Source organism: Xyrauchen texanus, chromosome 17 (genome assembly GCF_025860055.1).
Source record: "Xyrauchen texanus isolate HMW12.3.18 chromosome 17, RBS_HiC_50CHRs, whole genome shotgun sequence".
Taxonomy (NCBI): domain Eukaryota; kingdom Metazoa; phylum Chordata; class Actinopteri; order Cypriniformes; family Catostomidae; genus Xyrauchen; species Xyrauchen texanus.
Genome location: NC_068292.1, coordinates 16076118 through 16096341, shown reverse-complemented (window position 1 = coordinate 16096341; position 20224 = coordinate 16076118). Strand labels below are relative to the sequence as shown.

Sequence of the window (20224 nt, the reverse complement as noted above, 5' to 3'; positions counted from 1 at the left end):
AACAACCCCTTATGTATGTCTTATAGAATTTTTTAATTATGTTATTCATATAAAAATGTGTAAATATAGTAGTATATTTTCATTATCCTGTATAAACGTATACAGTATATTTTACCTATTTTACAAGCAAAATCTATTGTTCACAAGGTCATGATTTGCGAGTAACAATCAGCTCTCAAGTCATCATAGCTTGATTAAATTATCATGAATTATTTTTTTAAATTCCGATGAGTTTTTTTAAATACTGTACATATGAGTCAAATAAACATATTACTTGTTTATGTGTTGTCAACGCCCCCTGCAAAAGACAGTTTAAATCCTGGCGGAAAGGCATGTGGGAGGCTGTCCCTCAAAGCGCAAGGGTATTTTCATTTTTGGCGTTTTAAATAATAATGAAATACATTACACTTAACAAACGAAGGTGTCCATAAGTCTTAGTGTTTAATAAACATTGATATTCTAGAAAAGATTTGATTCCATTTAATTCAGTCACGGCATTGCCGCCTCCTCGCTATATACTCAGGAAATGATGTCATGAAAACTAGCACCATGGTAGTTGTAGTTCTTGATTAAATACTTGTAGTCCAGCAACAAAAAGGTCTCAGACATTTAACTGATTCTTTAGCCAAACTAGATGTCAATTGAATTCCAATAAAATGTGTCACTGCAGAGCTGTTCAGCCGTGATGACAATTTGTAGGAGGCTTTAACATGGGTTTCCTCTGAAATTTCTCATGGGATTTTATTATATATATGTACATTTATGAATACAATAAAGTCTGTGGTAAACATTACTAAAAGATACTCAAGATAATTGAGGCATTGTTCAACAACATAAATTACACACAGTCATATGTCAAAAGTGAATTTTAAAGATGCCTCGTTTTTAAGTTTTTTAATAATGTTGCTAACGAGTTGCTAGTTAAGGACTACAAATACCACAAACATGCGACTAATTGTGACTGAAGAAATGGAAAACCATAGTTCTTATAGTAGTTCTTATCTAGTAACTTGATAGCAACATACTTAAAAAACATACAAACAAAAACACTGAGGCTTCAAAGTTCACATTTGGGGCATAATAAAACAATTAAAACATACAAGTATCTTCAAATAATGTTTACGACAGATTCTTTTTTACTTATAACTTACATATAATTTTTACCTTGAAATTCCATGATAAATACCCATTGGAAAATCCTGAAGGAACCAAAGGCTCAAAGATGCTTATTCACTGGTGTTTTGGACTACAACATGAACAGCTCTATACCATTGAAACAGTCATACATACAGTTCAAGGGTCTGCAATGTTGGGAACAATTCACTCATCTAAAAATAAAACCCCTTTATTGGCTAATGAAAGGCCATGCCTTCTGCTTTGATCCAATAAGATATTTTCCCGTACTCAGTACAACAGGCTGCTGAGAGGAAAAATGATCGGTCTTTCCCGATTGGTCACTCAGCAAGATGGAATGAAATTACCAATCCACCATTAGACACTTCTGGAAATATTGGATCAATTCCTGGAACATGGTGGGAAGAGACATCTAATTTGACTCACATTGATTCTGCTAATTAAATGGCATCAAACCCGTAATGAAATCTAACAGTGTGAGGTTATGTGACTGGGAACAAACTTTGACCCTTGGAGACAAAAAAATTAAATGGCTACAGTTTGTTCAGTATCCATTTTCTCACAAATGAAACATGATCAGGCTGACAGTTCACTGAGACAAGCGATGTGGGAAATCTAGACACATGTAAACATGCACCATGTGCAATTTAACATAATCTGCATTTATTTGTGCATTAATCAGCTTTTCTCACATGCGTCGATAAAATGTGGGATGCCGTTTCATTGGCACAAATTACTTTGTGAAACCAGACAACCATACACATAAGGGCATAAGCACAGCTGATATTTGAGACAATAATGCAAATGAACAGCAACATTTCTTGTGTAGTGAACAAGTTTACTATGTACATTTTTCAGGGAAAAGTGAAAACCAGACAACTTATTACATTTGGCTGAGTCTAAATTAAATCAGTTTATTAATAGAAGACCCTGAGATGTGCATGTAACGACCTTGTTCAGAAACTCATTGGGTTCTGACCTATTGAAACAAATGAGTAGCAAAACCTGAAGACGGGTGATTTAAACTAACTCCATTGGACCTGTTAATTCGTAGGGAATAACGTGTATATTGCTTTGCAGATAAACGGAAACAAAATACTGTACAGTAAGTTTTTAAGCCTCAAGAACTTAAACAAAGATGGAATTACAATAGTAGTTACAAAGTAACCACAGCATTCGTTACACTGTAATAACCACATATTACACAAACATTCAATGAATCGTGTAGAATGTCACAGTACGAATGCTTGTAAACACAATCATTCTACATTCAGTCCCTTATCTAGAAACATCCAAGCACCTACCTAAAGGAGTACCATAATTTTGGTCCCTGGACCAAATAAAAGTCAAGGAGAGGAATATGTGTGGTAAAATGGCATTACTGGGACAGAAAAGCCCAGCACATGCACAGTCCTAGTGCTACAGCTGCACCAGCGCCGACGTTTAGGAGAATAGGTCTCCAGAACAGCCAATTCTCCCTCTTCTTCTCCAAATCGCTCAGTTTCAGCTTCATTTGCTGCACCTTCTGTGTCATGCTGGCTATCCGCTCCTCACGATTTCGTTGGCGTAGGCTGGAATTAATTAAAACCACAAACAAAAAGAAGGTTGTTTCTTTCAGCTATTTTCATAAAACAAAAAAGTGTGACTTTTTTTGGGGTGAGCTAAACTATGAAATCACATTCTGCCAATTTCTGCATGCTTTTTGATTTTCTTCTTTTCAACATTTAAGTGATAGTTCAACAAATTTGTTCTCATCATTCACCGGGATGGTCGCTTACCATTCTCATTTATGGTAACAACAATATCGTTTTTTAACATCTAATAGTTCTCTGACTATTTTGTGCAATTCTAAAACTGTTGTGATAATCATGGATGACAGAACCACAGATTAAAACATTTATTTACATTTACATTTATGCATTTTGGCAGACGCTTTTATCCAAAGCGACTTACAGTGCAATTATTCAATTATTACAGGGACAATCACCCCGGAACAACCTGGAGTTAAGTGCCTTGCTCAAGGGCACAATGGTGGTGGCCGTGGGGTTCGAACCAATGACCTTATGATTAACAGCCCTGATTAACAGCCCTGTGCTTTAGCCACTACACCACCACCACTCCATATGGTGTAAAACCTTTTACACGGAGTCATCACTATTTTTCCCCTTTTTCTTTATATTAGATGCATCTCTTACCTTCCTGTTTTTAACTCTGTAAGCTGCTCTTCCTTTTGTGATTGTATCTTGTGTCCTCTTCCTAGCTCCTGTGTCTCCATACAAGAGTCAGACTGTCCATTGAGATTGTCTAAAGTCATGATGGGGCTCTGAGGACATGAACCCAAATCAGGGATTGGCTCCTGATGTTCCATAGACCACTTCTTTCAGTCAAAAAGGGTTATAGAGATACATTAGATTTAGATCATTTAAAATATTTTAAAACAAAGAAAAGATTTATATGCAATATGAGTCACTGAATAAGTGTAAGACAATTTTTGATGTTGACCATGTTACCTTCAGTTTTCAAAAGGTCAGATTTCCTTGCTTTCATTGAAGCACATAAGATGCTCTTTGGAACATTCTCAAAGCATTCTAATTAATATGATCATCAGGTTTTGAACAAATGTGTGGAGTACAGTTCGAGTGTATGCTGTCATTAAAGCCAAATAATAATCTACTTAATAGTAATATACATTTTTAAAATAAACTTTTCACTGAAATTGATAATTTTTTATAATAATATAATAAAAATAATATTATATAAACTGGCGTGTCATTCAACTGATCACAATGTAAAGTCAGAACATTAATAACGTCAACAATTACTATTACAATTTGAAAAAAGTTTAAACTACTTCAAAGAGTTCTCATCAAAAAAATCCTCCACGTGCAGCAATGACAGCTTTGCAGATCCTTGACATTCTAGCTGTCAGTTTGTCCAGATACTCAGGTGACATTTCACCCCACACTTCCTGTAACACTTGCCATAGATACAGTCTATCTGATCTCAAAAAAGCTCAGTGGGATTAATATCCATAACACTCTTTTCCAATTATCTGTGGTCCAATGTCTGTGTTTCTTTGCCCACTCTAACCTTTTCTTTTTGATTTCCTGTTTCAAAGGTGCCTTTTTCTTTGCTATTCTTCCCATAAGGCCTGCACCCCTAAGTCTTCTCTTTACTGTTGTACATGAAACTGGTGTTGAGCAGGTAGAATTCAATGAAGCTGTCAGCTGAGGACATGTGAGGTGTCTATTTCTCAAACTAGAGACTCTGATGTACTTATCCTCTTGTTTAGTTGTACATCTGGTCTTCCACATCTCTTTCTCTCCTTGTTAGAGCCAGTTGTCCTTTGTCTTTGAAGACTGTATTGTAAATCTTTGTATAAAATCGTCAGTTTTTTGGCAATTTCGAGCATTGTATAGCCTTCATTACTCAAAACAATGAATGACTGATGAGTTTCTAGAGCAAACTGTTTCTTTTTTACCTAATATTGATCTTAAAACATGCCAGTCTATTGCATACTGTGGCAACTCAAAAACAAACACAAAGACAATTTTAAGCTTCATTTATTGAACAAAAAAAGCTTTCAACTGCGTTTGATTTAATGGCTAGCGATTTTCTAGTCCCAAATTAGCAATTTAGCATGATTACTCAAGGATAAGGTGTTGGAGTGATGGCTGCTGTAAATGGGGCCTGTCTTGATTTGATCAAAAATCAATCAAAATAACCTTTGATTCAAATAGTGATGGTGCTGTTTTTTTTTACATTTCTAATGTCCTGACTATACTTTGTGATCAGTTGAATGCCGCTTTGGTGAATTAAAGTAGCAAATTAGTTCCGAAACATTAGTTCCATCACAAAGCTCTGACCTCAATCTGAAAATTAGTGGGCAGAACTGAAAAAGCATGTGCGAGCAAGGAGGCCTACAAACCTGACACAGTTACACCAGTTCCCAAACGTTTGATCCAAGATAAAAAAAATTAAAGGCAATGCTACCAAATACTAACAAAGTTTATGTAAACCTCTGACCCACTGGGAATGTGATGAAAGAAATAAAAGCTTAAATAAATAATTCTCTTTACATTTATTTCTGACATTTCACATTCTTAGTAGTGAACCTAACTGACCTAAGACAGGGAATGTTTTCTAATATTAAAATGTCAGGAATTGTGAAAAACTGAGTTTAAATATATTTGGCTAAGGTGTAAGTACATTTCTGACTTCAACTGTATGAAGTCAGTTCCCCTCAAGTAGACTCTACTAGGACACCTGAGTGAATTTGATTAGAGTAACCACAGGTATAGGTCATCACATTAACTATTGACATGTTACACTAATATTTGACAAACAGAAACTTTTTTGTGTTAATACTGAACAGAACATATATTGAGTTATAATTTAAAACCTAATAAACTTTTTTTGTGAAACGTAGTACATTAAAAGTATGCTCACGTTATTTTTATTTAAAAAAAACCAAAAAAACCTTTGTCTAAAATTTTGTTATGTAATGCAATAGTATTCATAGATTTTTAAGAGCAGCTACTCAGATGCTCAGGTTTCAGGGACAGTTATCTCACACTGTTCACGTTGATACATATTTCATATATTTATAAGAAATGAATAAAACATTTTAAATGTTTGGATATTTGGGTCAAGTTTGTTCTGTTGATTTTCGACACATTTTTACATTATCGTCAACTACAAAAAACAAAAACAAAGAAAAACTGAAGGTATAAATATTGGCCAAATCTAAAATACTTTGTCATCAAAAGAAAATAATTATGACTCAAATTAAAAACTATAAAATTAAAATAAAAAAACACTCCACTTCCTCACATAGGCCTACACAGTGCACATGATACCGTGACTACACTGCAGGTGAGTATAAATTATGATGATCGACAAAGCTGTCTACACATCAAGCAGTATAATATGTACACAGGACTATAGTCGATGGAACAAACACTTTGTATTTAACAAAATTAAAGAAATGCTGCAAGCCTAAGCCAACCGAAAGTGAGAAAGTCCCGCAAAAGTATCTAACAGGTCACTTTTCATAAAAGGTAACAATGTAAAATTCAGATATTAGTCCAATTTCATATGTTTCTGCAATGTAATGTGTTACTTTAAAAAAATTATGTTCTCCAACACATTCTTGAAATTAAATTTCATGATGCAATTGCAATGTGTTCAATACCTGTAGCATCGAGTCTCTCAGGATGTTCTTTGCACCCTCCATGACTGCCATATATGAGAACCGAAGCTGATCTGGAGTTTGAATAAGACCCATTCGATACCCTCTCATATCTAACAAAACCTTCTGGATGTCCACAGACAAAGGGTCTTTCCTTTTGTCCATCTACAAATAGAGAAGGACACTGCAAAGTTAGTTCTTCTGCACATGCCATATACAGTATAATAATATAATATAATTCATAACTGGAATCTTTTGACCTAGGCCCTTAATGCTGCTTTAGTAACTATCATACAAAGAGGACATCCATTGTAATAAATGATTATGTACAGTATAACTTTTAGAAGCTTATAAAGTAATTTGTAACTAAGCAGTCTTACCAAGACAAGGCATGTGTCAACCAATGAGAAAGTCCCAGATCGACCTATTCCAGCGCTGCAGTGGACCACAGCAGGCCCGTTCTCTGGGCCCAAAGAGCCAGACTCTCGAACCTTGAACAGGAAGTCGAGGAATGACGCTGGTGACTCTGGTACACCAAAATCAGGCCACGTTGTGTAATGAAAATGATAGACCTGTCTGGTTTCTCCTGTCTGAACAGATAAATCTAAATTGAAAACTCATACTATAATATTCACTTGTTTTTACTTGTGTTAAACACAGCACAATACAGACCAAGTTGGATTAACAGCAAAAACAATAAAATCTTTTTCTTTTTACAAAAGATATTCAAAACTCTGCTCCAAAACAGATGTATGACGGCAGATTCGTATTCACCTTGCTATATTGAAGTTCTAGTAGTCGTGTTATGTAATTCGGTTTAATGTCCTCATACACAAGAATTACAACAAATCCAGTGTCACTGAAATCCATATCTCGCTCCTCCTCTGTTGGCCAGTACTGTGCACACTTCTCCTGTTCAGAATGAGCAAAAACAGCAATAAAATTTAACTTCTTGCATTTCAAAATGTAAATACTTTGGAATTTGAAACCACTAAGGCATTTTCCTCTATTCAATTCAAGCAAAATATCCTTTAATGCCTGTTGAATATATTACTATTCATTCAAATGACTTAACAGAAATGCAAAGTCTCTAGATAATTCCTTAAAAATAATGGGTACAACCCAAAATGAACCTGTCCTTCCTTCTAAAGTTCCCAGACTTTCCTAGGAATCCAATACTTTTTTTACATTATTAAAAGATGCTTACTAAATGTTTTTTGTTTTAATATAATGAATAAAACAAAGATATATGATGATTATATTATATAACGTTAGAGCAAAATGCAACACATTATCAATAAATCTTCAAGAAGCACTCCTGATGCAGAGAGTAAACACTATCTACTACTGAGTTGTAAACATGCATTAAGTTGACCAATCATCTATGACTGAATTAGTGGGGTTTACTGGTGAGAGAAGAGCTCCAATGACTTATCATAATACATAAATAAATTTATTGGACGTATTATCAACAAGGGGAGTAATAATGCATCGATGCATCCTGCTCGATGTAAACATGGATCTTATCTGCCTGCACATGACATTCCATCTTTAATTATTGATGCAATATATCTTAACGTTACACGATATGGAAATCTATTACACTTATTTCATGTTTTTTTTGTGTGTGTTTGCAACACGTCATTATGTTGCATCAGATTTATGTTATCCTTTATCTATTATACATGTAACATACTGTATCTATATGTAAAATATTATGTACATGTAACAATCATATCTATAATGCATATCATGTAATGCATTTTTTGTTAATATATGCAGCCACACATATAAACCCATCCTCCTTGGTCTTAAATTCATCTTTGACTCTAGTGCTCAAGTCTGCTGCATTTCTGTGTTGTCTAAATTCTCAATGTTCAGTAAAAACTTTTAATCTTTTTTTCAGCATATTTTTGAAAATAATTCTGAACTGTTTCAAAATAATAAAATCGGATCAAATCGTGACAAAATTTTTGATTTTATGATGCATAGTAAACACTAAGTAAAGAATTTAAATCTAATCGTTACACCCCTAGTACCAACCCAAAAAAATGGAAAAATGTCTAAATGTAGTTTGCCTAAATATTTGCATGGTGAGTTTTTAGGCACACAAGAAAACATTCAACCATTAAACACACTAATTTAATCATAATTTTCACAAATTAAAAAGCTGTTCAATGTTTATTAAAAGCAGGAAAAGAGGAAAACATCAGCTGCAATCACCCACCGAGCCTTTCTCTATAACTCTGTTAAGCATAATAACTGCTTTTGAACGCTGTTCCCAAATCATTAGCCAGAAATGACCACACGTGTTCCTCAAGGGGCCCTGCAGAAAAGGAAAAATACCTGCTATTACATTACTAAAACAAATTCAACAAGCTGGCCAATACAAAACAAATAAAGATCAAGTTTCATTTAATGCTACAATGAATTAGTCAATTGTGAGGCATTCTTATGTGTTCTACAAAAGGCTGCCAAGCAGGCCCCATTCTACAGGGTTGTTTGAGGGTGCTAGGCACTCTCAAACCAACGTTAGAGCAACCCTCAAAAGCAGCCCCTAAATGCAGCTTCCCAAAGCCAAATTCAAACCTTAACTCTTAGTGAAAAGAGAAAACTGACTCTAGATCGGTAGTTGTGATTAACATCTTCCAACATTGCTTGCTGCATTCAAGCATTGAGAAAACGTAGCTATAAATGACTATTTAAAAAAATTTATATATTTAAAAAACATATATTTTCTTAAACAGGGGCAGTGTAATTTGTGGATTAAATATAAGTTGTTTGGAAGCATGAAACATGATATCATGTATAAACATTCTTACTTTCGGTCTACAATTTATACAGAGCACACCCACTATTTTCAGAAGCACCCTCAGCAATTTTGATCTGGAACAAAAACACTTCCATTCAGTGCAAGTGAATTTGGCCTGCTGCCAAAGAACCCAGACTTGGGTTTCATGATGAGCGAGATTAGTGGTTTTATAACAACAGCGGAACATGTAAATAAATGTATTCTTCATAAACATGTTCATTAATTCAAGCTGTATTTAAATGTGTATTTAGGTCATGTGAGACAAACGCAAGTCAGTAAAATGCAAACTGTGGGCTTATTTTTTTCCATTACTGTCATACCTGTGTCAATATGTACCTTCTCTGGGCCTCCTCCATGGTAATTAAGCTCGCATTTATGTAGTCATTCTCTGAATTTTCTAATCTCACCCGGCTGTGATCATCTTAACACAAAAATGCAGGTTATTTAGGGAGAGTTGACACAGATATCTTGGCATATACTTGCATGAAATTCAAATGACATCAAGCTAGAGCTTACAGCAAAGAAAAAAACTTTTGAGGAAATTTTAAAGGGCTATTTCACCCAAAAATGAAAATTCTCTCATCATTTACATCTCAGATGTGCATGACTTTCTTCTGAAGAGCACAAACAAATATTTTAAGAAGAATATTTCAGCTCTGTACATCCATTCAGTGCAAGTGAACTGTGGCCAGAACTTTGAAGGTCAAAAGTGCACAAAACAGCAACATAAAAGTAATCCACAAAACTTCAGTGGTTAAATCTAGGGCTGCAACAACTAATCTCTAAAATCGATTATTATCAATATTGGAAATCATCGACAACAAATTTCATTATTAGTTGGATATATGCCGCAATTATGGAGAAGCTCCATCAGTGACGTCACTTTACAGCCCATGAAAAATGTGTTGCATGACGAAACTTGTTTGAAAAACACAACCCAAGTTGTTCAGTGCACAAGAGCACTTTGTAAACTTAAGTTTCATTGCATATAGTTTCATGTGGAGCGATTGCAGCATCAGGTACAATGAAAGAGTGACTGTGCTGTTTGATGCACTTAAAAAGTTTTTTCTCTCCAGCATATGACTTACATTTTACTGCGATTTTCTGTTTTAGAACGTATACATGTTATAAATTCAAAATTCAGGCATGAATTTCTAAATCAGGTAAAAAACTGTTTGTTTTTACTACAAGCGTGTCTCTGTTAAACTTCACTGAGCGAGTGTGTGCATCCGCGTCAATCAAACTGATCACAATGGAGAAAGGGAGCACAATCATCATGATTAAATTCGTGCAACATCATATCAAATTTCAGTTTCAATGGAATCAATTGTGCAGCTTTCACTGATGTCACGCTGATGTTCAAAGTGTGCGGTTAAAAGTGTTTTAGATCGTTTCTCATCATGTAAACTCATGTAACACAATGAGCACCTGGATGAGAAAATCAGTGACAATTAGATTTAAAAAATCTATAATATTAAAATACTTCCATCCATCCATCCATCCATCTTCAACCGCTTATCCGAAGTCGGGTCGCGGGGTCAGCTGCTCCAGCAGGGGGCCCCAAACTTCCCTATCCCGAGCCACATTAACCAACTCTGACTGGGGGACCCCGAGGCGTTGGAAGCCCATTTCGGCCGCTTGTACTCGCGACCTAGTTCTTTCGGTCATGACCCAACAACCTTCATAACCATAGGTGAGGGTAGGAACAAAAATTGACCGGTAGATCGAAAGCTTTGCCTTTCGGCTCAGCTCTCTTTTCGTGACAACGGTGCGATAGAGCGAGTGCAATACCGCCCCCGCTGCCCCGATTCTCCGGCCAACCTCCCGCTCCATTGTCCCCTCACTCGTGAACAAGACCCCGAGGTACTTGAACACCTTCACTTGGGGCAAAACCTCATTCCCTACCTGGAGTACGCACTCCATCGGTTTCCTGCTGAGAACCATGGCCTCAGATTTAGAGGTGCTAATCCTCATCCCAGCTGCTTCACACTCGACTGCCAAGCGATCCAGCGATTAAAATACTTAATGTATGTAATCAGTGACATAATTGTGAACATATTAATTTTTCAGCTATGCAGAATTATGAAATTTCTATTCATGTTTCACCATTGCTTTCTGCTGGGCTGATGTTTTGTCACACTCCATCTCCAACAGATAATTTTACTCTTTAATGAGCAGTACTTTCTGTTCTACAAAGTTTTACAAGTAATGAAAGGAACTGTTTTGCAAAAGTCTTGAAAGTAATAATAATATTAATACTGAACTTTTCATGATTCAGTCTTTGTTCAAGTGAGAGTACAGAATTATGAATTGAGTACTGTAAATCAAACCAAATCCTTATGTCCTTTATCGTTTCTGGGGTTTTTTTTATTATCACATTTTAATCAAATACAGGAAATACATTTTCATTTTGTATCCAATTAATCATAGAAATAATCAAAGATTCATCAATCATCAAAATAATCGTTAGTTTCAGTCATACTTAAATCCATATCTTCTGAATTGATATTGTTATGGTCCTGTCACTCTGTCAGTCTGGGTTTTTGTCTGACAGTACCGTGGCATTATCGTCCCACGTCTGTCTTTGTGTGAGGGCATGGTTTTGGTTGTATTCCCTACTGTGCGCTCTTCGGTCTGTCTTGTGTTTCATGTCGGGAGCACGGTGTCTGGATCCTGACTTCGTGTCTGGTTTGGTTTCGTTCTGTGTCGGGATCTGGACACTCATGACGTGGGTGTATCGCGTTTATGTTATCTTGGCAGCATGCACTCGCGTCAATCATTTGTCTGTCTCACGAACATGGGTGCACCTCGCGTTGTGTTCTGGTTCCCTGTTTCCCTCTGCCCCAGCCCTGGATTGTTAATTTCCCCTAAAGGGTTGTTTATGTTTGCTTTCACCCTTGTGGGAGCTTTATGATGGTTTTTGTTTTCTTATAAATAAATCCCCATTTTAACTCTGCTTTTGGGTCCTGCCTCTGCATTCCCTGACAGATATTGGCTGCATTTACACTTGGCATTAGCATGCGACCTGTTGGATGTTGTCCACATACGCATTAAAGACCCCGTTTCCACATTACTCTTCTTTTGCTTTTTGCCAATTCACATTCTTTGTGCATATCGACACCTACTGTTCTGATTTATAGTATAAAAGGACTTAAATATTTATCAGTTTTTCACCTATCATATCACTTCTAAAAACATGGATTAAACCACTGGAGTCATATGGATTACTTTTATGCTGCATTTATGTTCTTTTTTGAGTTTCAAAGTTCTGTTTACCATTTACTTGCATTGTGTGGACCCACAGAGCTGAAATATTCTTCTAAAAATCTTAATTTGTGTTCAGCAGAAGAAAGAAAGTCATACATGTCTAGGATGGCATGAGGGTGAGTAAATGATGAGATAATTTTCAATTTTGGGTGAACTATCCCTTTAAGGGGAAGGTTCCAAAATTAGTGCTACTTGGTTCAACAAAATCACAGTTTACATGGAAGAAACTTACAGGGACTGACATCTCTATATCTATTTCTATTGTGATTTTCTGGGAACTTGGCCACTTTGTAGGGACACTCCTGAGACTGGTTACGCATTTCCTAGAAAGAGATTACAAAATAACAAACATCAGTGTGAAAACACTTTCTTTTAAACCATGCCTTTTAAAATGACAACAACAACAAACACACTTTTTAGAATATATACGGTGGTCAAATCGCAAAGCCTATACAGTGCTTCATGAAATGGTTAATATTATTTTAACAGATGGCACTGGATGGTGTTATTCATGGATTGTATTGTGCCAATACAAACGAATAAGACAATAAAACCCTGAGAATAAAATATAAACTGATTAATCTAAGGGGGTTGAGTACTGTATGTGGGATTATTGAGAACTGACAGCCTCTGTTCTTCAGTTCTTGGAAGTGCACGTCAGTTCTCAGAAACGATATCAGTGCATGGCTGTTCTCAAAACGTAGTGAGCTACCTACCTAGACAGCATTTTGATCAGCGTAGACTCGTTTGGAGTAATCTCAAAACACGCCAAAAATCAAGCAGGACGTTGGACATCACAGTCCACTGACTCGAAACGCGCCTATGATGCCTACAATTCTGCTCGCGCTCTGAAATGCTGACTAGGTAGACAGCTCGCTAGGTATAGAGACACAGCCCACGTGTTCACAGGAAGCCCCGGGTGCTGCTCTAATTATAAGCACCGCACTGTGGCATGACCACTCGTGCACTTCACAGTGCTTCAAATGATTCAGTGTACCAAGTTATTTTGACACATGTCTGTATGGTTCATTAATATCAGGCTTCATTGTTGCTGGTATAAAAGACTCAAAATATATATCCAAGTAGGCTTATTTGAATGCGCTTGTGAAATAATTTCCCTCACATACAGAGTTGTCATGTTGAAATGATTCACGAAGGGAGCTTAAGCTTATTTCAGATTTAGCTCCAGACAGCAAAATAACGTGGACCGTTTTCTCGGTACTAAGCGCATGCGCAGTCACGCACAACTGAATTACCCATTGCTCTCACAGGCCGAGTAACTTGACTAGGACTATCAGCATTTTCAGTCTAATTTTGCCCGATAAAACTGCAGACATATCGAGATGAATACAGCAGGTGCCCTCTAAGAACGGCCCAGATCCAAGCATTGAAAAAAAAAACCGCATGACTTACATAATAAAGGTTTTGCCACTGTCCAGATGAATCGATGTTCTCAAACTCCTGGTCCATTTTTTCCCAAAGCGGGGTGAACCAGGTTTTTCAAACTGGAGGTGGATGAATCAAATGTCGTCCAAGATCAAACGAGAGGTCGCTATTCCATCGTTACAGGTTATTATTATCCCGCGAAAACTGCAAGGGTAACGGTATAGTGCGCTGTTAACCCTCATCAAAAGAGGATAACATTACGAGCACTTTCAGCACCCCCATCGGCTACTTCCGTGTGTTTGTGAGAGCGAGAAACAGCGCCCTCTGTCGGTAAGAGCCCAACATGCCCTCAACAGAACCTTGATTACTTCCAGGAATATCGGTGAAAATGATCTCAAAATGAGATCAATTAATTTCTCATTCTCTCTTTTAAAGTGTAGTATTTTAAAATGTATACACGCATTATACATCTTATATCATATTATACTGAACACTTTGTTTCTAGACAAATTTGATCTCTAAAACATTTGCCGATTAAACATGCACTCATTTCTTTTATCATTTCTTTTAAGGGTGTCGAAGTAGCTTTTAATGGCTTACACTGACACTTAGTGGCGTGGATGCTGCATCATTCAAACGCAGTAGTTTTCAGTTGCCATTGTATATATTCACTATTCACAGTAAACTATGATTCATTTAATCCATGAATGAAAGTGTCCAATAACAGGGCAGTTACTGTTTCAGTTAATGTGATGCTAACATGGCTGCCCCCATGAGGCGCCCCTACCCCATAGAATAAGAGCTTTTATAAGGTTACTGATATGAGTGAACTCTTCATCACACATGGATGATTTTATACATATATTTTACAATTACAACTTATTTCTTTATTAGTAAAAGTTTTAAAATTAGGAAAAATACTGAGTGCACATTTAAGCAAAGGATTTTGCATGTGATTAATTGAGTATGATTTAACCAGGCTCCACGAGCTAAACAGCTGCTTCTTATAAATGCCTAATGAGATAATGGCATTAGCCCTCTCACACCTTATCATGCATTATGCAAAACAATCCCCATTGTCATAAATGATTGGATGGGCTGTCTGTCTGTTTGGTGGTACTAGTGTTTGCACAGACTATAACCAGCACAAGGGTTTGCGTTCTCACACTGCTGCTCTTATTTGTTTACTGTAACTCACTTAAACATGAAAGGGGATATTTTGATTGTGTGTGTAATCTTTATGTCTTGGTTTTGTTCAGGTAAGTCAGTAATTTCCTGTGAAATTTGAGAAGTAGCTTCCTAGTTTGTGCTTCCTTGTAACCAGAATATTTCTACTAAAATGTTTCAATCCAATATACTATTCTCCTATGCCATTTGTAGTTTTGCGTGATGTGGTTCTGTTAGCTCTTATAATACGAACACTCTACATTTGTATAAAATATATATATATATATATATATATATATATAATATATTATTACGCTGCGCTTCATTGCATTTATATGGACTTTTTTTTTTTTTTTTTTTTTTTTACTTTTGAAGCTAATGTCATAATGATAAATGTATCTTTGCTGCCAGGGCAAACACTGAAGTGCTTTCGATGTGATCTTGGGTTCTGGGATCTGTGCTACACCACTAAGTCAAACTGCAGTAATGATGAGTTGTGTTCTGTTGGAATTGGTAAAGCAGGTAATGCCATGCTCAGTTTGGGACATCCACATCTAGAAAAAAAAAACCTGTTCTATGTCTCACACTTTGCACTTGCCTTTTCAGCAACTGTCCTGGACATAAAGGTGATGGGTTGTCTTGCCATAGATCAGTGTAACAAGACAACAGTTGTAGAGTTCCCTGCTAATAAGACTATCTACACTATGAAGACCACCTGCTGTGAGGAAGACTTCTGCAATGCAGGCCCAACTGTTCAATTCTCTCTCACTTCTCTCTTGTTTACTTTACTTCTCATAGCTCAGATGCTGGGTCTATTTTGATATGTTTTCACATCCCAAATTCTAATAGGTCCTTCTAATGAGGGGTGTAGTTCACTGTGGGGCTTCTCTTTCATGTTTACATTAATTTACTCTTGCTATTCATTTACTGGGGTTTTGCATAATTGAAAGCAGCTGCCTTCGTGTGCTCATTTTGGACATTTTGACAATTGATTTTATATTAATTCAAAAGAGTATTGTTTGTAGTTTGTGTGTGCAGTATACTAATATATCGCACTAATGTTGTAAGCTTTTATCAATCCAAAATTACATGTAACACCTTTTCTGCTGAATAAATAAATGCAAATGTATAAAGCGTTCTCATATTTTTGGACAATCGCATTCAAATCCTGCATAGGGCTGTATTTCACATTCGCATGCCCTGATACACGCTGATCTTTTACATCTACATATTCCGGGTTCAATATAAGGTCAACTCAATCGACCGCATTTGAAGCATAGGCCTAACATATAACCAAAAGAAGGTTTAAAGGCAGAAATGGGGAGATTGTATCTTTATTAAAGCGCTTCAATTCTTCTGTTAACCGGTATTTTAGTCCTTTGCTAAAATCCGTACTATTTTGAGCTGGTAAAGTTGTTTAAATGATCGTGGGTTTTTTACAATTTTGAATTTATTATTTTTTTTTACGTTCCGTCGATTATGGTAACAAAGTTGTGAAATGTGTTAACTTTACATAGAAAAGGTTTAGTAAGTGATTTTATAACACTGAAATCATGTTTACACGCATATCGTTTCCGTCTTGTGGCTATACTTCTGAAAGGGCGAGTATTTAAAACATCTTAATGCCCAATTCACTTCCATTGTAAGTGCCTCACTGGAATTTTTTTTTTTTCCTCTAAGAAAAGGGACAAGTCAACCTATTATGGTAATCAATATTATACCATAAATGCTGTCGATTTGAGCTTAATTTATGCTGATCCGGAACCCATATCCAGCAAGATTGGTTTTCAGTTAAGCTCCCTGAATTTCCGTTTGTAGTGTGGGCGGAGCTAACTAAACGGCTTCTTATTGGCTAGTGAAATTGTGATTGACAGCTCTTTGACCTGGAAGAAGAGCTCGGTCAGTAGAAGAGGCCCTGGTTCAGTTTTGCGTGTAAAAGTGCGAGAATCTGCAAGTGTCTTTATAATTTTTGGCCGATGCGATGATTGAAAAATTCAGAATATCAAACGATTTATCGGCCTCCGACCACTATTATAGAATTATTGTGAACACAAAAGGGACCATGACTTAAGGATTGTGTGGAGGTGTAACAAGCTCATCCTGTTATCTTAATCTGTAGGATATACATTTTATTTACAGTTTCTGTAGAGTAAGTCTAGAGTAAATTATAATGGAATACTGTACATTTTAATATAAAAGAAAATCTTGAGGATATGCAGAAGTCATGTTTGCAATGGTGTATTTTATAATTATCATAACAGATTGACATTTTGCACTTGTTTAGCAGGCAAAATGTGTTCAGCAAATCAAGTGTAGGCTATTTGATTGTAGTATATCATTTTTATTTATTTTTTTTCTTAAATTTTGGTTAGGAATGGACCAGGAAGAGCAGCAACCAAGGAAAGTATTTAAATGATTGAGGCGTTTGAACAATAGCAGTTAAAACAATAGCTTTTAATAACCTTTGCTGGTTTACTAATGACAGATTTTTCTTAAACCAGTAGATGGTAATATTGTATAATAATACACAAATATTGCATAAAAAACAATAATAATAAAAAATGCAGTAGAAATGATTTTCCTTTTCATTGACTATTTTTTATTTTTTTTTGTGTGTGTGTGTGTGGCCACTAGATGCCTGAAAAGCTCTGTATAAATATAAACAGATTTGAATATACTATATTTGGTTTGCATAAAGTTTATTTAAAAAATAACACATTTGATAGTATTTTTAAAAGGCATTTAAAATCCAATGAATGAAGGCAGATTAGTGCCATCTGGTGGAAAGAAATAAAGAAAATCATATGTAATACTATGGTGTGGCCACTAGATGCCTGTAAAGCTCTATATAAATATAATCAGAGTGGAGCAAACCTTGCTGATTAAAGTGTTTTCAGGCATAGTTATTGACTTTTATTAGGTTGGATGTATATTTAGACATTATCAAACACATTTTTGTTAAAGTAGATTTTTCTTTCTTTGTAATCATAATCCAAAAAGTGATGCTTAAAAACAACATTTTAACAGTCAAGCATGCACACAGAGAAATCACTTTGTTATACATAATCTAACTAAAACATACATTTTCAATAAAAAAGAAAAGAGTGGTCATTTTTATTAACTTTTTAACTGTTATAAAGCCACAAAGCACCCAATCTCCAAAGGGTTTTAGAAGTTTGAGTGTTTATTTGAGGAATTATAGGCTTTTGGATACACTTGGTCAAACCTACATGATAAATGAAACCCCAGCCCAGCTGCCCCCCTCACTAGCCCCACTGCAGTTCGCGTATCGTCCAAACTGCTCAACAGACGATGCCATCGCCACCACCATTCATCTGGCCTCAATAACTGCATTTTTTAGTTGTAGCGTCCCTCCTATAGATGAATTGTTTAGCGATTTTGCATGCAAACTCAAAATGTGCTGTTGTATATGTGTATCAAGTTTCAGAACATTTGGCCTTTTTGTTTGGTAGATATTGGTCAATACATGCAAAATGGACGATGCCTGACCAGTTCGTTGGCTTATATCTTAATTCACAAAGCTTCAACTAATCAAAATTCCTTTGATACATTTTTGTTAGGAGGGTTCATAGTAGACACACAATCTGTGAGAATCGGATCAGCCTAGGAGGAGTTTGAAAAAGTTGCTTTTTAAAAAAATTAGAATATCAGAAAATTTGTATAAAATGCAATAAAACGAAGATATACATTTTGTAGGTATTTGTGCAAGAAACTAGAGGAAAAAATAATTTTAAGATTAGTCAACTCAGTTGCGAAGTTATTATCGAAAACGTTAATGTTCTTTTTATAGCGCCACCTCTTGGCACACAGATACATTCTGACACTGTACAAATATCTGAAATTTGTAACGGTCGGCCATTCAGATTTGTTGTTATTAGCTGCTGTAATTTGATTTGCTGCTGGCGGCCATGTTTTTCATTTGTCCAACTGATATTGTAGGATATATTAATCTTTGGCCCTTACAAGTTGCATACCAATTTTCAACAAAGATTGATCATACGGTTGCAGAGTTATGAAGGATTTTATTTGTAGCGCCCCCTATATGCGAATTCTTTCGTGACTTTGTGTGCATCCTCAGAATGTCCTGTTGTCTATGTGTATCAAGTTTTGTAACAGTTGGACTTTTTGTTTGGTAGATATTGGTCAATATGTAAAAATGGACGACGCTTGACCAATCCGTTGGCTTATATCTTCGTAACGCATTGACGAATCAAAATTCTTTTAATATTTAACATAGTAGACAAACACCTATTTTCGTGCGAATTGGACATAAGGCCTAAGAGGAGTTCAAAAAAGTATGTTTTTCGATTTATGCAAATTAGATTAAATGATGAAAATGTAATTGGAGGTTTTGTTCGTCTTGAGCAAAGGAATCAAACGATGCAAGGCACTAGAGTGTACGACAAATGGTTTAGCAGTTATGGGACAAAATGTAAAAAAGATCACTATAGCACCATGTTGAGGCCAATCGGGCCCAAACTTTGATAGGCTGTAGTACTGGACTACCTTACCTCAAAGTTTCAGCTCTCTAAGATTTACAGTTTGGTCTGCACGATCAGTTTTAAAATAATAATAATAGTAATAAATATAGCTGTGAGCAGCAATCAACGAGGTTCAAGCAGTTTAAGGCCTTTAAGCACATGCGTAAAAAGGTATTTTGTTTTATTTAGCAAGCATGTAGCCACCTAGATCATAGATGGAGTAGACCATTTACAGACAATACAGGCAATTTACTTAGGAAATACATGGCTTTTAAAGCTCAAAGTGCCACCTATGGTCCGATCTCCATAAAAGTCTGCATGCTTGTTTAGAATCATATGTCGCATGTGCTCACCTAATTTTGTGAATTTATGAGTTTTGTTTTGGAATTATGGGCTTATTTGTACACTTCACCACAGCGATTTTTCTAAATGACACTGTTATAGCTACCCAAAGGGTAAAGTTCAACATTTGTTTTTGATAATTATTGACCAAGAGAGTCCAGAGAATTGTACTGCATTGGTTTTATTGAGGTTGAGCAAAAAAAGGAATAGTTCACAAAAGTAAGTTTTTTTTACATAATTGTGAATATTCAATGAACGATTTGATTAACAGCAGTGGTTCTTGAGGCAAAGTTGTTCAGAATGAGGAGATCTGACATATGATATGAATATTGTGTGTATGTGTGAAACTCAGTGTGATTACTGAGGCACAAAACTCGTTAGCACCATTCTGTGTTTGATTTCTTTCAAATTTCCCACAGACCT

At 35.9% G+C, this 20224-nt stretch overlaps 2 protein-coding genes across 3 annotated transcripts; one reads left to right on the top strand and one right to left on the bottom strand.

The window, feature by feature from the left end:
• Positions 1-1752: 1752 nt before the first annotated feature.
• On the bottom strand, positions 1753-14112 carry LOC127658000 (tyrosine-protein phosphatase non-receptor type 2-like). 2 transcript variants are annotated; one of them, XM_052147058.1, is made up of 9 exons: positions 13818-14112; positions 12637-12727; positions 9458-9558; positions 8553-8651; positions 7100-7237; positions 6706-6915; positions 6329-6490; positions 3330-3508; positions 1753-2705 (listed from the first exon to the last, which is right to left on the bottom strand). In XM_052147058.1, exons 1-9 carry the CDS (start codon positions 13872-13874, stop codon positions 2513-2515), a joined length of 1230 nt encoding a protein of 409 aa, XP_052003018.1. In that variant the 5' UTR covers positions 13875-14112; the 3' UTR covers positions 1753-2512. The 2 variants fall into 2 exon arrangements, with proteins under 2 accessions (XP_052003018.1, XP_052003017.1); XM_052147057.1 differs by having other exon boundaries at positions 1757-2705; positions 3330-3511; positions 13818-14111.
• An 801-nt stretch (positions 14113-14913) lies between these two features.
• LOC127658482 (sperm acrosome membrane-associated protein 4-like) lies at positions 14914-16072 on the top strand. The gene is made up of 3 exons (XM_052147801.1): positions 14914-15049; positions 15369-15479; positions 15564-16072. Exons 1-3 carry the CDS (start codon positions 14995-14997, stop codon positions 15776-15778), a joined length of 381 nt encoding a protein of 126 aa, XP_052003761.1. The 5' UTR covers positions 14914-14994; the 3' UTR covers positions 15779-16072.
• Positions 16073-20224: the final 4152 nt, after the last annotated feature.